This window comes from Carassius auratus, unplaced genomic scaffold (assembly GCF_003368295.1).
Source record: "Carassius auratus strain Wakin unplaced genomic scaffold, ASM336829v1 scaf_tig00217718, whole genome shotgun sequence".
Taxonomy (NCBI): domain Eukaryota; kingdom Metazoa; phylum Chordata; class Actinopteri; order Cypriniformes; family Cyprinidae; genus Carassius; species Carassius auratus.
The window spans coordinates 10,764-30,952 of NW_020529208.1; the positions used below are offsets into that span (position 1 = coordinate 10,764).

Below are 20,189 nucleotides of genomic sequence, written 5' to 3' on the forward strand. Positions count from 1 at the left end.
TTTCCAGAAATGTTATGACATCAATGTCTTTTTTGTGGTCAGTCTAATCTAAAGACCTGTGTGATGTTTAGTTGTGAAGATCTTGAGATTTTGTTAAAAGGCGTGTCCATGGCGCCGTGACGAAGTTCGATGTCTCGCCATGGGAATAAAAGATGTTATAACTCAGGCATAAAATGTCAGATCTTCCCCAAACTTCACATGTGTGATAAGGGTCCTGGCCTGAACAGATATGAAGGCAAATATTCCATTGGGTGTGGCAAAATGGCTCGATAGCGCCACCTATACACTTTCAACGGAGTGCATATGCACTTTCAACGGAGTGCGCCTCGAGCTATGATTCACGTACATGTACAAAAATCGGTACACACATGTAACACACCAATACCTACAAAAAAGTCTCTTGGTACGAAATCCGAATCCCAACAGGAAATCGGTTATTTAGAATTTTCTCTGCAAAATTGGCATAGTTTTTGCCATTTTCAGGGGTTGTACTTTAACGAACTCCTCCTAGAGATTTATTCAGATCAACACCAAACTTGCTCAGTGTAATCTAAAGCCTTTTGCGATCTTAAATTGCGAAGATCTTGAGGTTTCGTTAAAGGGCGTGTCCATGGCGGCCTGACAAATTTTGATGTTTCGCCATGAAATAGGATGTTGTTGTAACTCAGGCATAAAATGTCCAATCCTCCCCAAACCTCACATGTTCGACAAAAGTCCTGCCCTGAACACATCTGAAGGCCAATATTCCACTATAATGATAGCGCCACCTGCTGGCAACAGGAAGATTGGCACATATATGGAATAAACATTGATATATTCTACTTATATTTATGAGTTTAAACGCATATTTTATCTCACCGTTCACCTATTAACTAAAGCCACTCGCTGCCGGTGAGCCCGGGTGCGAGGGCCCGTTCATCGCTGCTTGCAGCTTTAATTATTATTATTCTTCTTCTTCTTCTTCTCCCGAATGAATCGCATTTTTGAGGGCTTTAACATGCTCAAAAAGTCATGAAACTTTGCACACGCGTCAAACCTGGTGAAAATTTTTGTCTGATATAGGATTCAGAAGAGGGTGTGGCAAAATGCCTCGACAGCGCCACCTATACCAAGAAAATCAACAGCCTTCCGGCTATGTTTCACGTACATGCACGAAAATTGGCACACATATGTAACACACCAATACCTACAAAAAAGACTCTTGGAGCGAAATTCTAAACCCAACAGGAAGTCGGTTATTTTTAATATTATGAGCATATTTTGTGTAATTTTGGTCATTTCCATGTGTTGTATTTTAACGAACTCCTCCTAGAGATTTCTTCAAATCAACACCAAATTTGGTATGCCTAATCTAAAGGCCTTTGCGATGTTAAATTGCGAAGATCTTGAGTTTTCGTTGAAGGGCGTGTCCGTGGCGGCCTGGCGAATTTCGATGATTCGCCATGAAAAATGAAGTTGCTATAACTCACACATACAATGTCCAATCTGCCCCAAACTTCACATGTTTGATGAGATTCCGAACCTGAACAGATTGACATGCCCATATTCAGTTATAGTCATAGCGCCACCTATTGGCAACAGGAAGTGACATATTTTACGCTGCGACGAACTACTCCTAGAAATTTTATGACATCAATGTCTTTTTTGTGGTCAGTCTAATCTAAAGGCCTGTGCAATGTTCAGTTGTGAAGATCTTGAGTTTTCGTTAAAAGGCTTGTTCATGGCGCCGCGACGAAGTTCGATGTCTCGCCATGGGAATAAAAGATGTTATAACTCAGGCATAAAATGTCCGATCTTCCCCAAACTTCACATGTGTGATAAGAGGCCTGGCCTGAACAGATCTGCAGGCCAATATTCCACCGGGTGTGGCAGAATGGCTCTATAGCGCCACCTATACATTTTCAACGGAGTGCGCCTCGAGCTATGTTTCACGTACATGTACAAAAATTGGTACACACATGTAACACACCAATACCTACAAAAAAGTCTCTTGGTACGAAATCCGGATCCCAACAGGAAGTCAGTTATTTTGAATTTTCCCTTTAAAATTGGTGTTGTTTTTGCCATTTTCAGGGGTTGTACTTTAACGAACTCCTCCTAGAGATTTATTCAGATCAACACCAAACTTGGTCAGTGTAATCTAAAGCCATTTGCGATGTTAAATTGCGAAGGACTTGAGGTTTCGTTAAAGGGCGGGTCCATGGCGGCCTGACAAATTTCGATGTTTCGCCATGAAAAAGGAAGTTGCTGTAACTCAGACATACAATGTCCAATCTGCCCCAAACTTCACATGTTGGATAAGACTCTTGATCTGAACAGATCTACATGCAAATATTCAGTTATAGTCATAGCGCCACCTATTGGCAACAGGAAGTTACATATTTTACACTGCGACAAACTACTCCTAGAATTTTTTTTTAGATTAATATATATTTTGTGGTCAGTCTAATCTAAAGGCCTGTGCAATGTTAACTTTTGAAGATCTTGAGTTTTTGTTAAAGGTCGTGTCCATGGTGCCATGACAAGTTTGATGTCTCGCCACAGCAAGAGAAGTTGTTATAACTCAGGCATAAATTGTTCGATCTTCCCCAGACTTCACATGTTCGAGTCCTGGTCTGAACACATCTGAAGGCCAATTTTCCGTAATAATGATAGCGCCACCTGCTGGCAACAGGAAGATTGGAACATATACAGAATATACTTTGATATATTCCAATCATATTTATGACTTTAAATGCATATTTCTCACCGTTAACCTTTTTACTAATGCCACTCGCTGGCGGGGAGCCCGGGTGCGAGGGCCCGTTCATCGCTGCTTGCAGCTTTAATTTTATATTGTATTTGATCTGTCTTTGCACACTGAGCATAAACTTTTCCAAACTTGAAAAAGCTTTTATTTTTTTGGAAATTTAGTTTTGTGAAAGTACTTTTAATCTTTTATCTTTATTTTCTTTTAAAAGGCAGACAGAGGGAATTGGATGAGGCTCTTGTAGACATGGTGGTAAAGGATTTGCAGCCCTTCACTATCGTGGAGGATGAGGGTTTCATGGCTTTTGTGAACAAACTTGATCCAAGCTATGTCCTCCCATCCCGGAAGGCACTTAAAACGATGGTAACCGAAAGGTACAACATTTCTAAGGAGAAGACAATGGAGGACCTAAAAAAGGCAGATTTTATTAGCCTTACAGCTGACATGTGGTCCTCCATTAATATGGACGGATACCTTGGTGTTACTTGCCACTACATAACACCAGAGGCAAAGCTGGCAACTGTTGTACTGGGTGTAAGGAGGTTTTACCAAACACACACAGCCCAGCATCTCATGGAGGCTAAAGCTTTGCTAATGGCCGAGTGGGGAATAACCACCAAAGTTCAGTGTATGGTGACTGATAATGCATCCAACATGATCTTAAGTGCCCAGCTACTGAACCTTCGGCATGTCCCATGTTTTGCCCACAATTTAAATTTAATTGTAAAAAAGGCCCTAGATCAAACCCCACTCATCAATGAAATACGACAGAAAGCCAGAAAGATAGTGGGGTTATTTAGATCCAGCTGCAAAGCAAAGGACAAGCTTGTGGAGATGCAGGGCTTGATGGGCAGACCAGCTCTGAAACTGATGCAGGAGGTGGACACAAGATGGAACAGCACTTACGACATGTTGCAGCGCTTGTATGAGCAACGAGAGCCAGTGGGTGCAGCGCTATCAAATTTAAACAGTGATACTGCTCCGCTGACAAGTTTTGAGTATAACATTATACAAGAATCATTGTCACTACTGCAGCCTTTCAAACTCGCAACGACAGAGTTGTCAGAGGAACAGAGAGTGTCTGCTTCAAAGCTCATACCACTTTACAGGATGTTGCAACACAAGCTATCGCAGAAAAAAGGCCAATCAGCACAGGAATCAACTGCACAATTAGGTAGGCCACAATGACCATACTACTGTATGTAATGTATTGGCCACAACTGTCATATTATTTTTTATCAATATAACCAATATGGTTTGCTTGTGTTTTGAACAGGCACACACCTGCAAGAAGGTCTGCACTCAAGATGTGGTGGGTACGAGTCATTCAGAGCCTTGGCTCTGGCTACACTGCTGGACCCAAGGTTCAAAAATGTGGGTTTTGGAAATCCTGCCAAAGCCCAGGAGGCTGAAAAGCAGATCACACTGGAGTGTGCTTCGCTGATGCGTTCAAACACAGCAACTCCTGGTAAGCAGTTTCACTCTTCATCTGACATTATGGAGTTATGTCATCTGAATAATTATGTGACTTATACTTCATATATGCTGTCAGTTTAGACTTAGTAACTAATTGTTGTTTTTACTTTCATTCAGAGCCACAGTCAACATCAGGCCCATCATCATCATCATCAACAACAACATCAACAACAGAAACCCAGGACAGTTTATGGGAACTTTTTGATAGTCGTATCCATGAAACCCAGGCGATACACAGTGCCACAGCAGATGCCACAGTAGAAGTTAAAAAGTACCTAAAAGATGCATTTTTGCCAAGAGCCCATGATCCACTAAGTTACTGGAAAGAGAGAGCTGTGATTTTTCCTCATTTGTATGTCCTTGCTAAAAAATATCTATGCATGCCAGCAACAAGTGTCCCTTGTGAGAGGATTTTTTCTAAGGCTGGAGAAATTATCAGTAAAAAAAGAAGTAGGCTAAGCCCTTCCACAGCAGAGCAATTAATATATTTGAATAAAAATCTTAAAAAAAAAAAAAAAAATTAGACCATTGTGGATTTATTTGTTTTATTCATTTTTCATGACCAAAATAACCTAGTTATTATTATGATATAGGATTATATAGGATATTATTATAGGATTTTAAAATATCACCACATTAACGAAAACAAAATATTTTTATTTATTTTTAAATGGCTTGTTGTCAAAGTTGTTTCAGATAACATGGGCAATTGGCCACTAGGTGTCACCGTGGAGACGGGTGTCGGTAAAGTTTCGAAGCCTCGAAACAAATACGGCACTTTGCTTCAACTGTTTCAGTGTTTCATGAAGCCTCGCTCTGCCCACCACTACCGAATTTTCCTGCCTTGCAGGGTCTAATTCCGGAGATGATTCCTATTACCAGGTTATGATATATTTTACAAATAAATGATTGTCAGGACAATATCAAGCAAGAAAATTCAATCACACACATACAGTATTGTTCAAAATAATAGCAGTACAATGTGACTAACCAGAATAATCAAGGTTTTTCGTATATTTTTTTATTGCTACGTGGCAAACAAGTTACCAGTAGGTTCAGTAGATTCTCAGAAAACAAATGAGACCCAGCATTCATGATATGCACGCTCTTAAGGCTGTGCAATTGGGCAATTAGTTGAATTAGTTGAAAGGGGTGTGTTCAAAAAAATAGCAGTGTGGCATTCAATCACCGAGGTCATCAATTTTGTGAAGAAACAGGTGTGAATCAGGTGGCCCCTATTTAAGGATGAAGCCAACACTTGTTGAACATGCATTTGAAAGCTGAGGAAAATGGGTCGTTCAAGACATTGTTCAGAAGAACAGCGTACTTTGATTAAAAAGTTGATTAGAGAGGGGAAAACCTATAAAGAGGTGCAAAAAATGATAGGCTGTTCAGCTAAAATGATCTCCAATGCCTTAAAATGGAGAGCAAAACCAGAGAGACGTGGAAGAAAACGGAAGACAACCATCAAAATGGATAGAAGAATAACCAGAATGGCAAAGGCTCAGCTAATGATCACCTCCAGGATGATCAAAGACAGTCTGGAGTTACCTGTAAGTACTGTGACAGTTAGAAGACGTCTGTGTGAAGCTAATCTATTTTCAAGAATCCCCCGCAAAGTCCCTCTGTTAAAAAAAAGGCATGTGCAGAAGAGGTTACAATTTGCCAAAGAACACATCAACTGGCCTAAAGAGAAATGGAGGAACATTTTGTGGACTGATGAGAGTAAAATTGTTCTTTTTGGGTCCAAGGGCCACAGGCAGTTTGTGAGACGACCCCCAAACTCTGAATTCAAGCCACAGTACACAGTGAAGACAGTGAAGCATGGAGGTGCAAGCATCATGATATGGGCATGTTTCTCCTACTATGGTGTTGGGCCTATTTATCGCATACCAGGGATCATGGATCAGTTTGCATATGTTAAAATACTTGAAGAGGTCATGTTGCCCTATGCTGAAGAGGACATGCCCTTGAAATGGTTGTTTCAACAAGACAATGACCCAAAACACACTAGTAAACGGGCAAAGTCTTGTTTCCAAACCAACAAAATTAATGTTATGGAGTGGCCAGCCCAATCTCCAGACCTTAATCCAATTGAGAACTTGTGGGGTGATATCAAAAATGCTGTTTCTGAAGCAAAACCAAGAAATGTGAATGAATTGTGGAATGTTGTTAAAGAATCATGGAGTGGAATAACAGCTGAGAGGTGCCACAAGTTGGTTGACTCCATGCCACACAGATGTCAAGCAGTTTTAAAAAACTGTGGTCATACAACTAAATATTAGTTTAGTGATTCACAGGATTGCTAAATCCCAGAAAAAAAAAAAGTTTGTACAAAATAGTTTTATGTTTGTACAGTCAAAGGTAGACACTGCTATTTTTTTGAACACACCCCTTTCAACTAATTGCCCAATTGCACAGCCTTAAGAGCGTGCATATCATGAATGCTGGGTCTTGTTTGTTTTCTGACAATCTACTGAACCTACTGGTAACTTGTTTGCCACGTAGCAATAAAAAATATACTAAAAACCTTGATTATTCTGGTTAGTCACATTGTACTGCTATTATTTTGAACAATACTGTACCAGACATGACTATGTACCCTTCAGCTATCCCAGTTATTTAAAAAAAACATACACAATAAGTGATTATTACATGATAGTCAAATGTGTGGGTTACACATAAATGAATATGGAGTGATGCGATGGACTGATTCATTTATAAGTCTTTTTGAGTTCATTCTGGTCCATATATATGTACAAAAGCAGTTTCTTTGCCATTCTCATGACAAAGACTTTTGTGGAGACAAAATCCCTTCCCCCTTAGGAATTTCAGTCTGGTTCTGCTAGGTGGGGGGAAGTCAATGGAAGTGTTTACCTCATGGGTTTCCATGTGATGTCCAGCGTTGCATTTCATACATGAACAACAAATTTAACAATCTCTTCTGCAAATTAAAATAGTCAATAATTGTTCTAGTGGTGTTAATGTTGAAAACTGTTGTGTGCACAAGTTGGTTGGTCATCTTGCTTGGTTCTTGTGGCACTAGAACTGATTTATGACTTCCTGAGGAATTTGGCTCGTGTTCCAAACAGCTTTGATAGACTCTTTAATTTGTCTGGTTCGACTCATTTCTGTTACAGTGTGTATACAACAGCCATGCAAATTAAAACAAGGAATGGTAAAAGATGGATGTGTCAGATTTTACTTCCATATCACAAAGCTATGGAATGGGTTTTTTTGGGGGGTTCTTAATTTTTGACATGTAGTTATTTTTCCTTTTGGCAGCATCCCCTGCTGACTCTTTTCATTTTTATTGTTACTATTATCTGTTTAGTTGTTTATTAGTATTGAGTAATTGTTTAAGGTTATATGGTTGACATGTTCTGTTCTTTTTACCCACATAGCGACTGATATTTTAATTACTTACTCCTCCCTTGTTCATTTTCTTTTTTTTTATTCACAGTCTCCACAAGTTTTGTTGTATATAGTTCTTTTGGGGTTTCTGGTATTCTTAAATATCTTGCCTAGTCGAGGGGTGGCCTTGAAAATATTTTGGTGGTGGATAATGTCTTTTCTTGTAATCAAGAAAATTTGATCATTTACCTAATTAAAAAAATATAATGTTTTACCAATAACTCTATTCGTATCTTGTATAAAAAAAAAATATATATTTAAAAAAAAATGTGTGTATATATATATATATATATATATATATATATATATATATATATATATATATAAACATATACCGCCACCAGGAGTGGAGATGAGGATGAGAGTGTATTGGTCTTGCATAACTAGAATTATTAATATTTTCTAGAAGAAAAAGGCAGCGTACAAGCATGTCCATCTTTTTGGAGGCATGATCTCAGTTCTTGTTCACAGTTTCTCAGGGGTGCAAACACATGTATGGTCAAAAAAAGAGAGAGGTAATCGAAGCCCCCGCCCAGCGGCAAATATCCAGATACTTACATTGCCACCAACCCCTGCCATCCCCAGCCCACCCCATAGGCACAGACTAGAATGAAATTCTGAAAATCAAAATACACAGACGCTAATTTGTAATATTCTATTTCATTTTTAATTCCGAAACATAAACTCTCATTGAACTATCTTCTTGCTTTACTCCAACTTCCTCTTCTTCCTGGCCACCTCCTGCAACGTATCCAGGGCCTTGCGTCTGGCTGCATTAATTTTCTTATCAACATGTTTGAGACGTGTCTGCCTCTCTTCGGCCAGAGCAGTGGTCTTGGCCTTCTCTGCACTTTCACATGTAGCACTGCAGCCATACTCCACCTGCCTCTTCTGCTTTGCCTCCATCCTCTTCTCTCTGTCGGTCTTGTCCCTTCTCCCTGCAACCCTAATGTTCTGGCAGAGAGTTTTATCAATGTCAGCTCTTTTGAACATGCTAATGCCAGTCTTGCCCCTTGACCTCAGCACATATTTGACAGTCTGCACTGCATCAAAGGTGGAGATCTTCATGCTAGATCTTTTAGCATCAATCACATCTCCCATGAGACTAAAGGAGGACTCTACCAGTGGTCCATGGAAGATGGAGAGGGCCCGTCTGATAACCTGGCTGAGAGCTGGATACTTCCCCAAACTCATGACATGGGCCCACCACTTCACAATGTCATCTCCATCTTCATACTTGGCCAGGTTGGGGTCCACATTGTACCTAATGATCTCCTGGGTGATCTCACTCTCTAGGGGCACTAAATGTTTCATGATCCTAGCCAACTCCTTCAGCTGGGTAACAGCCTGGGAATGTTGAATCTCTGAACACAAAAGAAGACATTTTGGAGAAAGTCGGTAACCAAACGACTGATGGACCCCATTACTGACTTCCATAGTAGGAAAAAAAAATACTATGGAAGTCAATGGGGACCAGCAACTGTTTAATTTCCAACCTTCTTTAAAATACCTTTTTTGTGTTTAGCAGAAGAAAGGAAATAATACACTTTGGAACAACTTGAGGGAGAGAAAATTACAGAATTTTCATTTTTGGGTGAACTATTCCTTTAACATTGCTGCCCCAGCATGACTATACCAGCTCAGCAAACAGAAGTCTACAGAGAAATGTCACCTTATTTGAGCAGACTTTGCTTTTCCAGTGCTTGATCGGTACATGATTGGAGCGTTGGGCCGTGAACGACAGAGCGGAACGCGCAGCGCAAACACGGAGTCGGACATTGAGCAGAGAGTGCAGCGCGCCGACACCTATGGCCGACACACACACAGACACACGGAACAGAGAGTGCGGCGGCGCACACGGAGCGGAAAAGACCCGCTCATGAAAGCTGCGCGAGAATGAAACCCGATCCACATATTTTCGGCTTTTCAATAGCAGCCGCAACAGGAAATCATTCAAACGAGGCAAAAAAGTGCTGCGTTAAATGCGTTTTTTTAACGCGTTAAACATTTCAAATTAATCGCAAAGATTTACGCGTTAATTCCCCCAGCCCTAGTTAATATTAATAAAACATCCTAACTATCAGCATTGGCGTGTTCTACCTCTTTTACTGACGCCTTACAAAATGGTAACATTAGCACCACAACCATTATTTGCTCTCGCACAAATTAGCAGTAACTTACTCCTGAATATATTTTTAGGTTACCATATATGTCGACAGATTACATTTTTCACGAGCACATGCGACCAAAATGGTTGTAATTTTGAGCCTAACAACTTTTTCTATGTAGCTACAGTCATCCATAATTTGATCTGATAGCTAGCGCTAACGTTAGGTCTTTACATGTGAACTTGATGTAGCTAAATCGTACTGATAGCAGGTTACACACAGACACACAACATATTACCACCACCTTTCCAGTGGTGTGACATGCACTTCAGACATGTGCGACGTGACATGTTTTTAACTTGAGTTCTTTGTAATATTTTCCGTTTTTTGTGTTATGCACTATTTATGTATTTGTGTGGTTACTACATTGGTGCCTGTCGTCTTGACAATTTTAGGGAGATGCCACTTTAACTGCAAGGAGATCAGGGAGATGCTCCGGCCTTCTGGATACAGACAGCCCAGGCCCTGTGGAGAAAGAAGCAGCACAAACCACATATTACTATTTGTTTAGATATGTATTAGTATTGCTTAATTTGTGCGTTTGTAAACACTGTAAACCCGGATAAGTTGAATTTACTTAAAAAAACTGAGGTAACTCGTTGCCTTAAAAAAGTTAAGTAATGAAGCATTAGTTGAATAAGTGAAGTGGACTACGTTCAATGTACTAAACACACACACACACACACACACACACACACACACACACATATATATATATATATATATATATATATATATATATAGAGAGAGAGAGAGAGAGAGAGAGAGATACATTAATTCACAAAACAATGTATGTTTACACTTATTTATTTATTTTAACTGAAATATTGTAATTATTTTTCCCTGCACCAAAATGTCTTCACATTCAGTGTTTTTTAAATTTATATAAAGAACATACTTTACAACAATTAAAACAATGTCAAAGCAAATCAGTGCAAAGGCACAAAAAAATGTATTGGGTCCATATGTATTCTCAATTTAATCAGGTTTATAGTGCTTACATTTATCTGCTTAAACAACACAGCATCTCAGTCATTACCATTAACTATGAATGCAGGCCCATACTGGTGCGAAGTAGGAAGCGTTCTGGGGGAGTGGGGCTCATTCAGTCCGTTTACCCCTCAAGTGTGGAGTCCGGTGCGACCGCATCAGTTGCACCCCCTAAGGACAGCCCTGGCTGAATGTATGTTACTGATCACTGAACAAAGTCTGTGCCAATGGAGAAAGTAGTCTCTTTCTTTTTTTCAGGACGACAGGATGTGGTTCTCTGCAGTTTCCATCTAAGCAAGAAATCCACTCCCACTTGCAGCATCACAAAAGTGCTTCTGTAAAATTGGGGAGAAAAAAAACAATCATTTTACATCCATTTATCAAAAATATTATTAACAGGTGAAATATCAGACAAGTATCAATTACAATACAACAATAGTTCACTTAAAGCATTTACCCAAAAATTCTGTCATAATTTTTTTTTCATCCTCATGTGGTTCCAAACCTGTATGACATACATGTCTTACATGGTACCATGTCTGTAGAACCGCATGAGTATAAGTGAATAACAATTCATGTGAACAATTTGTTTTAAGGATTATTTCGGGATTATAATTAAGGATTATATATTTTTTTCAATTATGTCATCATTTATTTACCCGACTGCTGGTCTCTGTGCATGAATATGTGTTCATGAGAATCTATTAGCAAAGCAATTCAATCCAACTCAACTAGGAAAAGCACAATAAAAACTAAGCATGAAATACAACAAATGTGCTTTTTTTTTTTATATAAATACATCTGCTGTGCTCGTCAGCTGTCATTTTGACAGTCATAACAATCGAAGCTCTGGTCAGGAGTCAGTGAAAAAGAATCAACTCAGTGAAGAAAGTACACAGTTTTCTTAAATTTTTTTCACAACTTTTGTGCAATTCAGAGTGAACTAAACTAATAGTGTCTCATGAACACACAGTCATGCACAGAGACCAACAATCTAGTCAGGATGTTGGTTTAATAATATGAAAAAGTTCAGTATGTTTCTGATTCTTTCTACGATTCCTGAATTCCATGCTGATCTCACTGCGCTGAGGGCTCTATCAAAATGTATGCGCATAAATGGGACAGCACATAAATAAATGACAGTACCAAAAAAATCATATCTAATCTGTAGTTCATGCTAACCATCTGTCATACTCCAAGTCTTGTGAGGGCACAAATTCACTTTGAAGGGTGAACAATTTAACTCATGCATTATAGAGGATTTGAGTATATTGAAAAGTTATTTTCAAATATATACAAATTTATATATATATATATATATATATATATATATATATATATATATATATATATATATATATATATAAAAAATATGAAACCTACACATACATACATATATATGGAAAAAATAACTACGTAAAATACAATATACTGAAACTCAACATTATGAAAACTCATTAAATTAATGCTTAGTATAATGACAAAAATGACAACATTTGGTCAGGAGACGTGCAAGAAACAATTAACATTGCTGATATTGCTATTTTGACATCAAATTTAATCTGTGAGAAATGTTTCAGATCATCTAGGCACGCACAGCATACAAATAGCATTAACGTTACTAAATAATATCATTTTATGAAATAACGTACATAAAGTAAATGAAGTAAAACACTTATTTTCCGTGTTTTCCTAATTTCCTTGTTAAAACCAACTTCTCCGTCTGCTCCGCTTTATAAATGAAAGAAAATATCTCTCTGAGGAAAGTGTAGGAGCGCACAACATATTAATTTCACAATAAATCAATATGCTGTTATAAAATAGATATTTTAAATGAGGTAAAACGCTTACTTATGGTCTTTTCTGCGTCTGCACCATCGTGGTGTGCTGCACAGCAGTTCAAATCTGTGAGGAACCGTTAGGCTCGTTTAGGTGCGCAGAGCATTTAAATATCACCATAAAGTAATATCATCTTACAAAATACATGTAAACGAGGTAAATCACTTATGGTGTTTTCCTTTGATAAAAAACTAATTCCCCGTCTTCTCCCCATCGCGAGTGGAAGAAAATATCTCTCTTGAGAAAAAGTTTTGGAGTAAAGCACATAAATATCGCTAAAAACCAATATGATGTTATTAAAGACATTTTAAATGAGATAAAAACACTTACTTTTTAGATTTCCCATATAGAAATTAAAAGACGTCCTCGTCTGTTCCACATCGTGAGTGAAAGGAAATGTCCTTGAGAAAAGTTTATGTGCGCACAGCAAATAAATGTCATTATAAAACAATATGATATTACAAACCCCATTTTATGAGTAAGGTTATGCACTTTATTTCGCCATATTCCGTCCTCATACGAGCCGCGTCGTGAGCAAAGAAAATGGCGTCTGTGAAAAGTATTTCAGATGGGTCAGGCGCGTGCACACGAGTAAATGTCCCGGATTTGACTATAAACACTCAAAGGTAACACCGGCCAGAGGGGCTGTTTACCATAGACAGTAAAAGTTTACACTAGATAAAATTCAACACCACAAATTTAACACTTTACTCTAAAAGTCCCCAACACTAGCATTTCAACACTGGGTAATTTGCTGTGATGAAAAGAAAAATATATCTTCCTCTTTACTTCCAATCATTACAATATTGTACAGCACCTCTTCAAGTTTTCATAAATTTTATGTTAACATCAGGGACACAACAATAAAATCCGGAAATCACAAATTTACCCGTGATTCCATGGAAAATAATTTGCGATTTCATATTTTGTTTTTGACCCTTTGAACCGCTGGACACGAGAAGCGCCAGGCTGCAGGGTCCGTGTATCTTTTGGTCATTCGATTTTCTATTTAAAAATTAATAAAGATAAATGAAAAACGGTTTGATTTTCGTTTTTTCGTTTTGTTTAAGAAACGGAAAACGAAAAATTAGCTGGATTTTTCGTATTTTTGTTTGTGGGTAAAAAATGAGATTATGCTTTAATTTGTTTGAATGTGTGGGCGGCGCTGAAACGCCCCTTTCATCCCTTCTGTACTGCACCGACAAGCGGCAACCGGAAGCTCAGTTCATCTTCACCTGGAGAGAAGCGGCAGACAGCAGAGTTTATTAATCCTGCGGATTATTTCCTGTTTGACCATTTTTGACAGCTCCCCTCTTGATGACTCTATCCATATGAGTACAGTCATACAGCTGAGGTCAAGAACTATTCATAACAGTTGGTTTCATGTATGCTGTTTTTAGCTATTTACAACCTTCAGACTGACATATTTTACTCTTCATGTCGAGCCCTTTCCAACAATATATTTGGTATAGTCCTAAGAAAAAGTTTAAATTTTAACTTCTCATGGACACAGCCTTGGCTCAGGCTTAGTTTCAGTGAGGACTTTGCAGCCCCGACCTCAACTTTTATATATTTTTTTAGAAATGTAGTATTATACCGTGCTGGTCATATAATTAGAATATCATCAAAAAGTTGATGGCTTCAAAAAGTCAAACTTGTATATTATATTCATTCATTACACACAGACTGATATATTTCAATTGTTTATTTATTTTAATTTTGATGATTATATCATTTTCTCATAAAATTAGAATATTACTTAAGTTATAATCATCAAAATTAAAATAAATGAATAAAATGCTTTCTGAATGGAATTAGTGAAATAAATAAACTTTTTGATGATATTCTAATTATATGACCAGCACCTGTATGTATGTACTGCAGCCAAGCAACAAACAGACTATTTGAGTGTTTTGGCACAGTCATAAACTTATGCGCATCAGCATTAGTCTAAAAGGAGCAATTAGGTGTCCAAATAGTACTTTCAAATGATGGCAATGGTGGATTATGTTTTCAGATAATTTACTTTTATTTTTTTTACTTTTAAAGTAAAAGTGCTAATAATTAGCTGGACAAATACTCTGTTACAAGTAAAAGTCAAAATAATGTTACTTAAGTAAAGGATTAGGGTTAGAGTAGAGTCAGAGTTAAACCTCAACCTTAATCAAGAACCCATAGCCTAAAAGTAACACCTTCACACTGCTTGTTTCGTCAGTCTAAACCTAAAAATGTTTAATATATATATATATATATATATATATATATATTAAATAATCAAAATTAAAAGATAATCTTCGCATTTGTGAAGCTGGAACCATTAAATGTTTTTACATGACATGACTTAAACAATTATCTAAATAGCTGGCAATTAAAGTTCTGTCGATTAACAAATGTACTAGCTATACTTTTATAAACTGTTGAGTACCTTAATTTATATTCTTCATATTGTTTGTGTGGAAAACTTTGTGAAGTAAATAGTAACTAAAGCAGTTTTCTGAATAGAAAATACAGAAGTAAAAATACCAGTATTTTGTACCTAATTACAGTACTTTTGTAAATGTACTTATTCACGACCAGGTCCACCACTGAAGGATTTAACTGGCATATTAAGACACAACAGACAATTCCATTAAATGGGTTTATTAAAGTTGTGCATATGCAAGACATTTCTTTATACAGTTTTACAGGATGTAAGTGAAAAATGTTTGGATTTGTCTGTCTGTATTTACATGTAGATATAGAAAACATAAAGTATGCTATAACTACAAATAACTACAAAATAATATGGGTACATGCATATGCATATTGCAAACAAATATAAATCCAAATATATTATGGAAATAAAAAAAAGCATTAGTATTATACTTGTTACAATTACACACAGACTGCCATTGAATCTTCATTACATTTTTCCATGCAAATATGACAATTAATTATTTAAAGCAGCAATAAGCAGTTTTGGTCTGAAACCAGCAAACTCAAATGTTAGAAGAGATAAATAAAACAATGTTTTTCTATTTTTTTTTCCTTTTATAAAAATACAGACTCTACACAAACTTTCCTGTAGATACTTTGGTACAGCTATTTAAAAACAAAGGCAAGATTTTTTTGTACAAATCTCCAGTTCCTCTGTGTTGTTTGGCAGCAGTCTTTAGGTGTCTTCCTCAGATTCAGGGCTGGTGAACCCATTGTCATCCCACTCCTCAATGTCCTCCTGTATGGAAAGAAAATCACATTCCATAGTGGCTATACTGCTGTATGCTTTAACAGCCTGTTGGTGTTGACTTCTAAGTGAGTGACCCCTCCGACTGAGGACACTGTTGAGCCCATGTGTAGCGTCCTCTGTCAGGTCACTGAAACCTGTAGAGGAATTGTGGAAAAAAATAGAAAGAGAAATATGAGACATAAAACAATACATGACATTTGTAACTATTTTTGCTTTTTACAATGCTGAATTTGCAACTCCAACATTATTTTTTAGTCATTATATTTACAACTTTAACATTGTGCACACTGGTGCCAAATAGCTGGTCAGCTTAGTGTCTGATCACAACTCAATGTATAGAGCTCCCTGGAGATATATATCTATATCTTTATTATCTTTATATCTTTATTTATATATCTATTTATTATAAATTAATTCATGACACTAAAATCTAAAGATGCTGTACATACTGCTGGTTTTGATGCGCTCCAAAGTCTGTCCTCTAAGTGACTCGACTTCTTGCACTTGCTTCAGAAGGTACTTGATGTGCTGAGACATCTCCTTTACCAGGATACTCTGCTCCTCCTCCAAGCGTTTCAGCAGCATTACCTGGTCGAAGATAGATCTCTTCAACCTGAACGTGTTGCCTTTGGTTGGGGAAAGGAATGGAACAGTGGACAAAGGAATGTTTATTATTATATTAAGTATAACAGAATTATGTTATTTCTGAAAAATCTTTTTAGTGACAGCATTGGTTCTGTAGAATATAAACAATTAAAACAATATGAATAAAAGTAACAATAATATAATTTGGATGGAGAGCTTGTGAAATTGTGATGGTCAAGCATTTGCATTTACTACAGCAGAATAACATGGTGTTGATGTCACCATTCAAATGTTTATGCTCCATGATAAATATTTCCATATTTTCGTATTCATGATATTTTTTATTTCAATGTATCATCTCATTCCTGTGTTGTTGCATGACAAGTAACAAAAAGGACAATGGTAAACTAGCAATTCATACATATACCATCTTTGTGTCTCTCCCATGGTAGGATGTATCCCTCTGTCAGACTGCAAGCTAATTCCTCGTCAATCGGATCTCCTTCCACTACGGTGTTGTATTGCAAGACCTTTTCGCGAAGCTTCTTCTTCAACTCTGTCATTTTCTTTTTCTTTCTTTGTCTTGCCTGGTTGCTATCTGAAAATCGAAACGAAAAGAAAACTGTGCCATAATCCCAGAATATTATTGTTTTTTGAAGTGTTATTAACTTAAATAACTTGATTTGACAACAAACCATGTAAACGATACAGATCTTTCTTCTTGCGCAAAAGGGTTACAGTGATGTTCTCAATGTCAGCCCTTAGCTCTTCAGTACAACCTGGAGTGTAGACTCTCTCTAAATAGGTGAAACAAAACAGTTGAACAAGAGACAATTAGTGACATTTTCAAAATATAGCCACCTTTTATTATTTGTATAAGGTACAGTCATTAACAGGTGTGTGTGTGTGTGTGTGTGTGTGTGTGTGCATATATACACACACTCTATATACATAGTGTACTGTTTTACCTGTAACCGCCCATTGTCTGACATCACACACCCACTGCTGTATTGTATCCTGATCAAGGTTGTGCTCCTTCTTGATTTTGCTAAGGCTGGCAGCTTCCAGTTTTGCCCTCTCTGTGATCTTTTAAAAAGAAAAAAAAGTCAGAAAAAAAGCTCTACGCACCACTACAATGCAAAAAACCACAAATTTTACTTGAGCTTTTGGTACAAGACATTCATCAGAACAGGTGTTACATTAAATAACACATTAAATATCTGTGTATACTACCAAGCAGACTTGTAAATAGGAGAAAAATGTCATTAAAACAGTGAGGTTACAATCTTAGAAGGTAACTGACCAATCCTAAACACTACCCTCCCCTCAGTTACAAGATTATTATCCAAATAGTCACATATTTATTTGATTAAACAATTAATCAACAAATAGTTTCAGATCTAGCTGTAGATGGTGCACTGAGAGAAACGGGCAGTGCTTAGGATCTCAATTATAATTTACCCTTACTTTGACATATCTGTGGGCTAACACTTGATGAAGGTTGTCCCTCTTTCTTCTGTTCCAACCCATGGCCTGTCGCGTTAGCATGTTCACTCTTCCTAATGAAAACAATGCACCCACAAGCCAAAAAGTATGATTTCACAACCAAAAGACAAAAAGAGAAACCCAACAGACATGCCTAAACCCTATCACTAAAAGTTAGTTGAACGGGTAATTACCTTACATTTACATGTACATTTAATCATTTAGCAGACGCTTTTATCCAAAGCGACTTACAAATGAGAACAATAGAAGCAGTCAGGTCAACAAGAGAACAACAACAGTATACAAGTGCCATGACAAGTCTCAGTTAGTCTAGTATAGAACGCATAGCCAGGATTATTATTATTATTATTATTATTTTTTTTTTTTTTTAATTAAATGAACAAAGACAAGAAAAGGAAAAGTACTGGTGTTAGTAGGTTAAGTGCAGGCGAAAAAGATGAGTCTTTAGACGTTTCTTGAAAATTAGTAAAGACTCAGCTGTACGAATTGGGATTGGGAGGTCATTCCACCAGCTGGGCACAGTCCAGGAAAAGGTCAGTGAGAGTGATTTAGAATTTCTTTGGGATGGCACCACAAGGCGTTGTTCACTTGCAGAGCGCAAACTTCTGGAGGGCACATAGGATTTAACCAGTGAGTTTAGGTAAGTTGGTGCCATGCCAGTGGTCGTCTTGTAGGCAAGCATCAGTACCTTGAATTTGATGCGAGCGGCTACTGGTAGCCAGTGTAACCTGATGAGGAGAGGAGTAACATGAGCTTTTTTTGGCTCATTGAAGACAATCCTCGCTGCTGCATTCTGGATCATTTGCAGAGGCTTGACAGTACATGCAGGAAGGCCCGCCAGGAGAGCATTACAATAGTCCAGTCTGGAGAGAACAAGAGCTTGGACAAGATGTTGGGTGGCTTGCTCTGACAGGAAGGGTCTAATCTTCCTAATGTTGTATAAGGCAAACCTGCAGGACCGGGTCGTTGTAGCAATGTGGTCAGTGAAGCTTAATTGATGATCCATCACAACACCTAGGTTTCTGGCTGTCTTTGAAGGAGTTATGGTTGACGAGCCCAGCTGTATAGAGAAGTTGTGATGAATCAATGGGTTAGCTGGAATCACCAGGAGTTCAGTGTTTGTAAGGTTAAGCTGAAGGTGATGGTCATTCATCCAGCTAGAAATGTCACTCAGACAGGCTGAAATGCGAGCAGCTACCGTCGGGTCATCTGGCTGGAATGAGAAGTAGAGTTGGGTGTCATCAGCATAGCAGTGATAAGAAAAGCCATGCTTCTGAATGACAGATCCTAAAGATGTCATGTAGATGGAGAAGAGAAGTGGTCCAAGAACTGAGCCTTGAGGAACCCCAGTAGCAAGGTGGTGTGACTTTGAAACATCACCCCTCCAAGACACACTGAAGGATCTGTCAGAGAGGTAGGACTTAACCCACAGGAGAGCAGTTCCAGAGATGCCCATCTTTCTGAGGGTGGACAGGAGAATCTGGTGATTAACAGTGTCAAAAGCAGCAGACAGGTCCAGCAAGATGAGTACCGAGGATTTTGAAGCTGCTCTTGCTAGTCGCAGGGCTTCAGTAACCGAGAGCAGAGCAGTCTCAGTTGAGTGGCCACTTTTGAAGCCAGATTGGTTGCTGTCCAGGAGGTTGTTCTGTCCAAGGAACATAGAAAGCTGGTTGAACACAGCTCGCTCAAGTGTCTTTGCAATGAATGGAAGAAGGGATACCGGTCTGTAGTTTTCAAGAAGCGCTGGATTTAGAGATGGTTTCTTGAGCAGTGGGATTACCCGAGCCTGCTTGAATGCTAAGGGAAATGTTCCAGAGTGAAGAGAGGAGTTGATAATGTGAGTAAGTGAAGGTATGACTGAAGTAGAGATCGCTTGAAGGAGGTGAGTGGGGATCGGATCAAGTGGACAAGTAGTAGGATGATTGGACAGGAGAATTTTGGAGACGTCCATCTCTGAGAGTGGGGAGAAGGAGGATAAAGAGTGTGCATCCGTCATTGTGAAGTTGTCCTCGGTCTGCGGTGTGGAGAATTGGTCACTGATGGATCTTGTCTTATTTGTGAAGAAAGCTGCAAAGTCGTCCGCTGTAAGAGTCGATGGAGGAGGCGGAGGCGGCGGATTAAGAAAGAGAAGAGAAAGTCTTGAAGAGTGTCCGAGCATCACTGCAGCTGTTAATTTTGTTGTGGTAGTAGGATGTTTTAGCTGTGAAGACATTTGCAGAGAAGGAAGAGAGGAGAG

At 38.2% G+C, this 20,189-nt stretch overlaps 2 protein-coding genes across 3 annotated transcripts; both read right to left on the reverse strand.

The window, feature by feature from the left end:
- Positions 1-8,037: 8,037 nt before the first annotated feature.
- LOC113102396 (uncharacterized) lies at positions 8,038-13,193 on the reverse strand. Of its 2 annotated transcripts, XM_026265798.1 has the most exons (5): positions 12,967-13,193; positions 12,649-12,702; positions 10,847-11,132; positions 10,174-10,272; positions 8,038-9,003 (listed from the first exon to the last, which is right to left on the reverse strand). In XM_026265798.1, exon 5 carries the CDS (start codon positions 8,951-8,953, stop codon positions 8,348-8,350), a length of 606 nt encoding a protein of 201 aa, XP_026121583.1. In that variant the 5' UTR covers positions 8,954-9,003; positions 10,174-10,272; positions 10,847-11,132; positions 12,649-12,702; positions 12,967-13,193; the 3' UTR covers positions 8,038-8,347. The 2 variants fall into 2 exon arrangements, with proteins under 2 accessions (XP_026121583.1, XP_026121582.1); XM_026265797.1 differs by lacking the exon at positions 12,649-12,702.
- A 2,090-nt stretch (positions 13,194-15,283) lies between these two features.
- On the reverse strand, positions 15,284-18,207 carry LOC113102394 (uncharacterized). The gene is made up of 6 exons (XM_026265794.1): positions 17,915-18,207; positions 17,416-17,533; positions 17,143-17,244; positions 16,875-17,045; positions 16,312-16,488; positions 15,284-15,996 (listed from the first exon to the last, which is right to left on the reverse strand). Exons 1-6 carry the CDS (start codon positions 17,993-17,995, stop codon positions 15,788-15,790), a joined length of 858 nt encoding a protein of 285 aa, XP_026121579.1. The 5' UTR covers positions 17,996-18,207; the 3' UTR covers positions 15,284-15,787.
- Positions 18,208-20,189: the final 1,982 nt, after the last annotated feature.

What these genes read in the sequence shown, in the direction of transcription:
- LOC113102396 (XM_026265797.1), bottom strand. Translation starts at nt 8,953, where the DNA reads ATGAAACATTTAGTGCCCCTAGAGAGTGAGATCACCCAGGAGATCATT.
- LOC113102394 (XM_026265794.1), bottom strand. Translation starts at nt 17,995, where the DNA reads ATGCTAACGCGACAGGCCATGGGTTGGAACAGAAGAAAGAGGGACAAC. An exon ending in CAGACAATGGGCGGTTACAG is followed by an intron (nt 17,245 to 17,415) that starts GTAAAACAGTAC and finishes TCACCTATTTAG; the next exon opens with AGAGAGTCTACACTCCAGGT. An exon ending in GGAGCGCATCAAAACCAGCA is followed by an intron (nt 15,997 to 16,311) that starts GTATGTACAGCA and finishes ATTCCTCTACAG; the next exon opens with GTTTCAGTGACCTGACAGAG.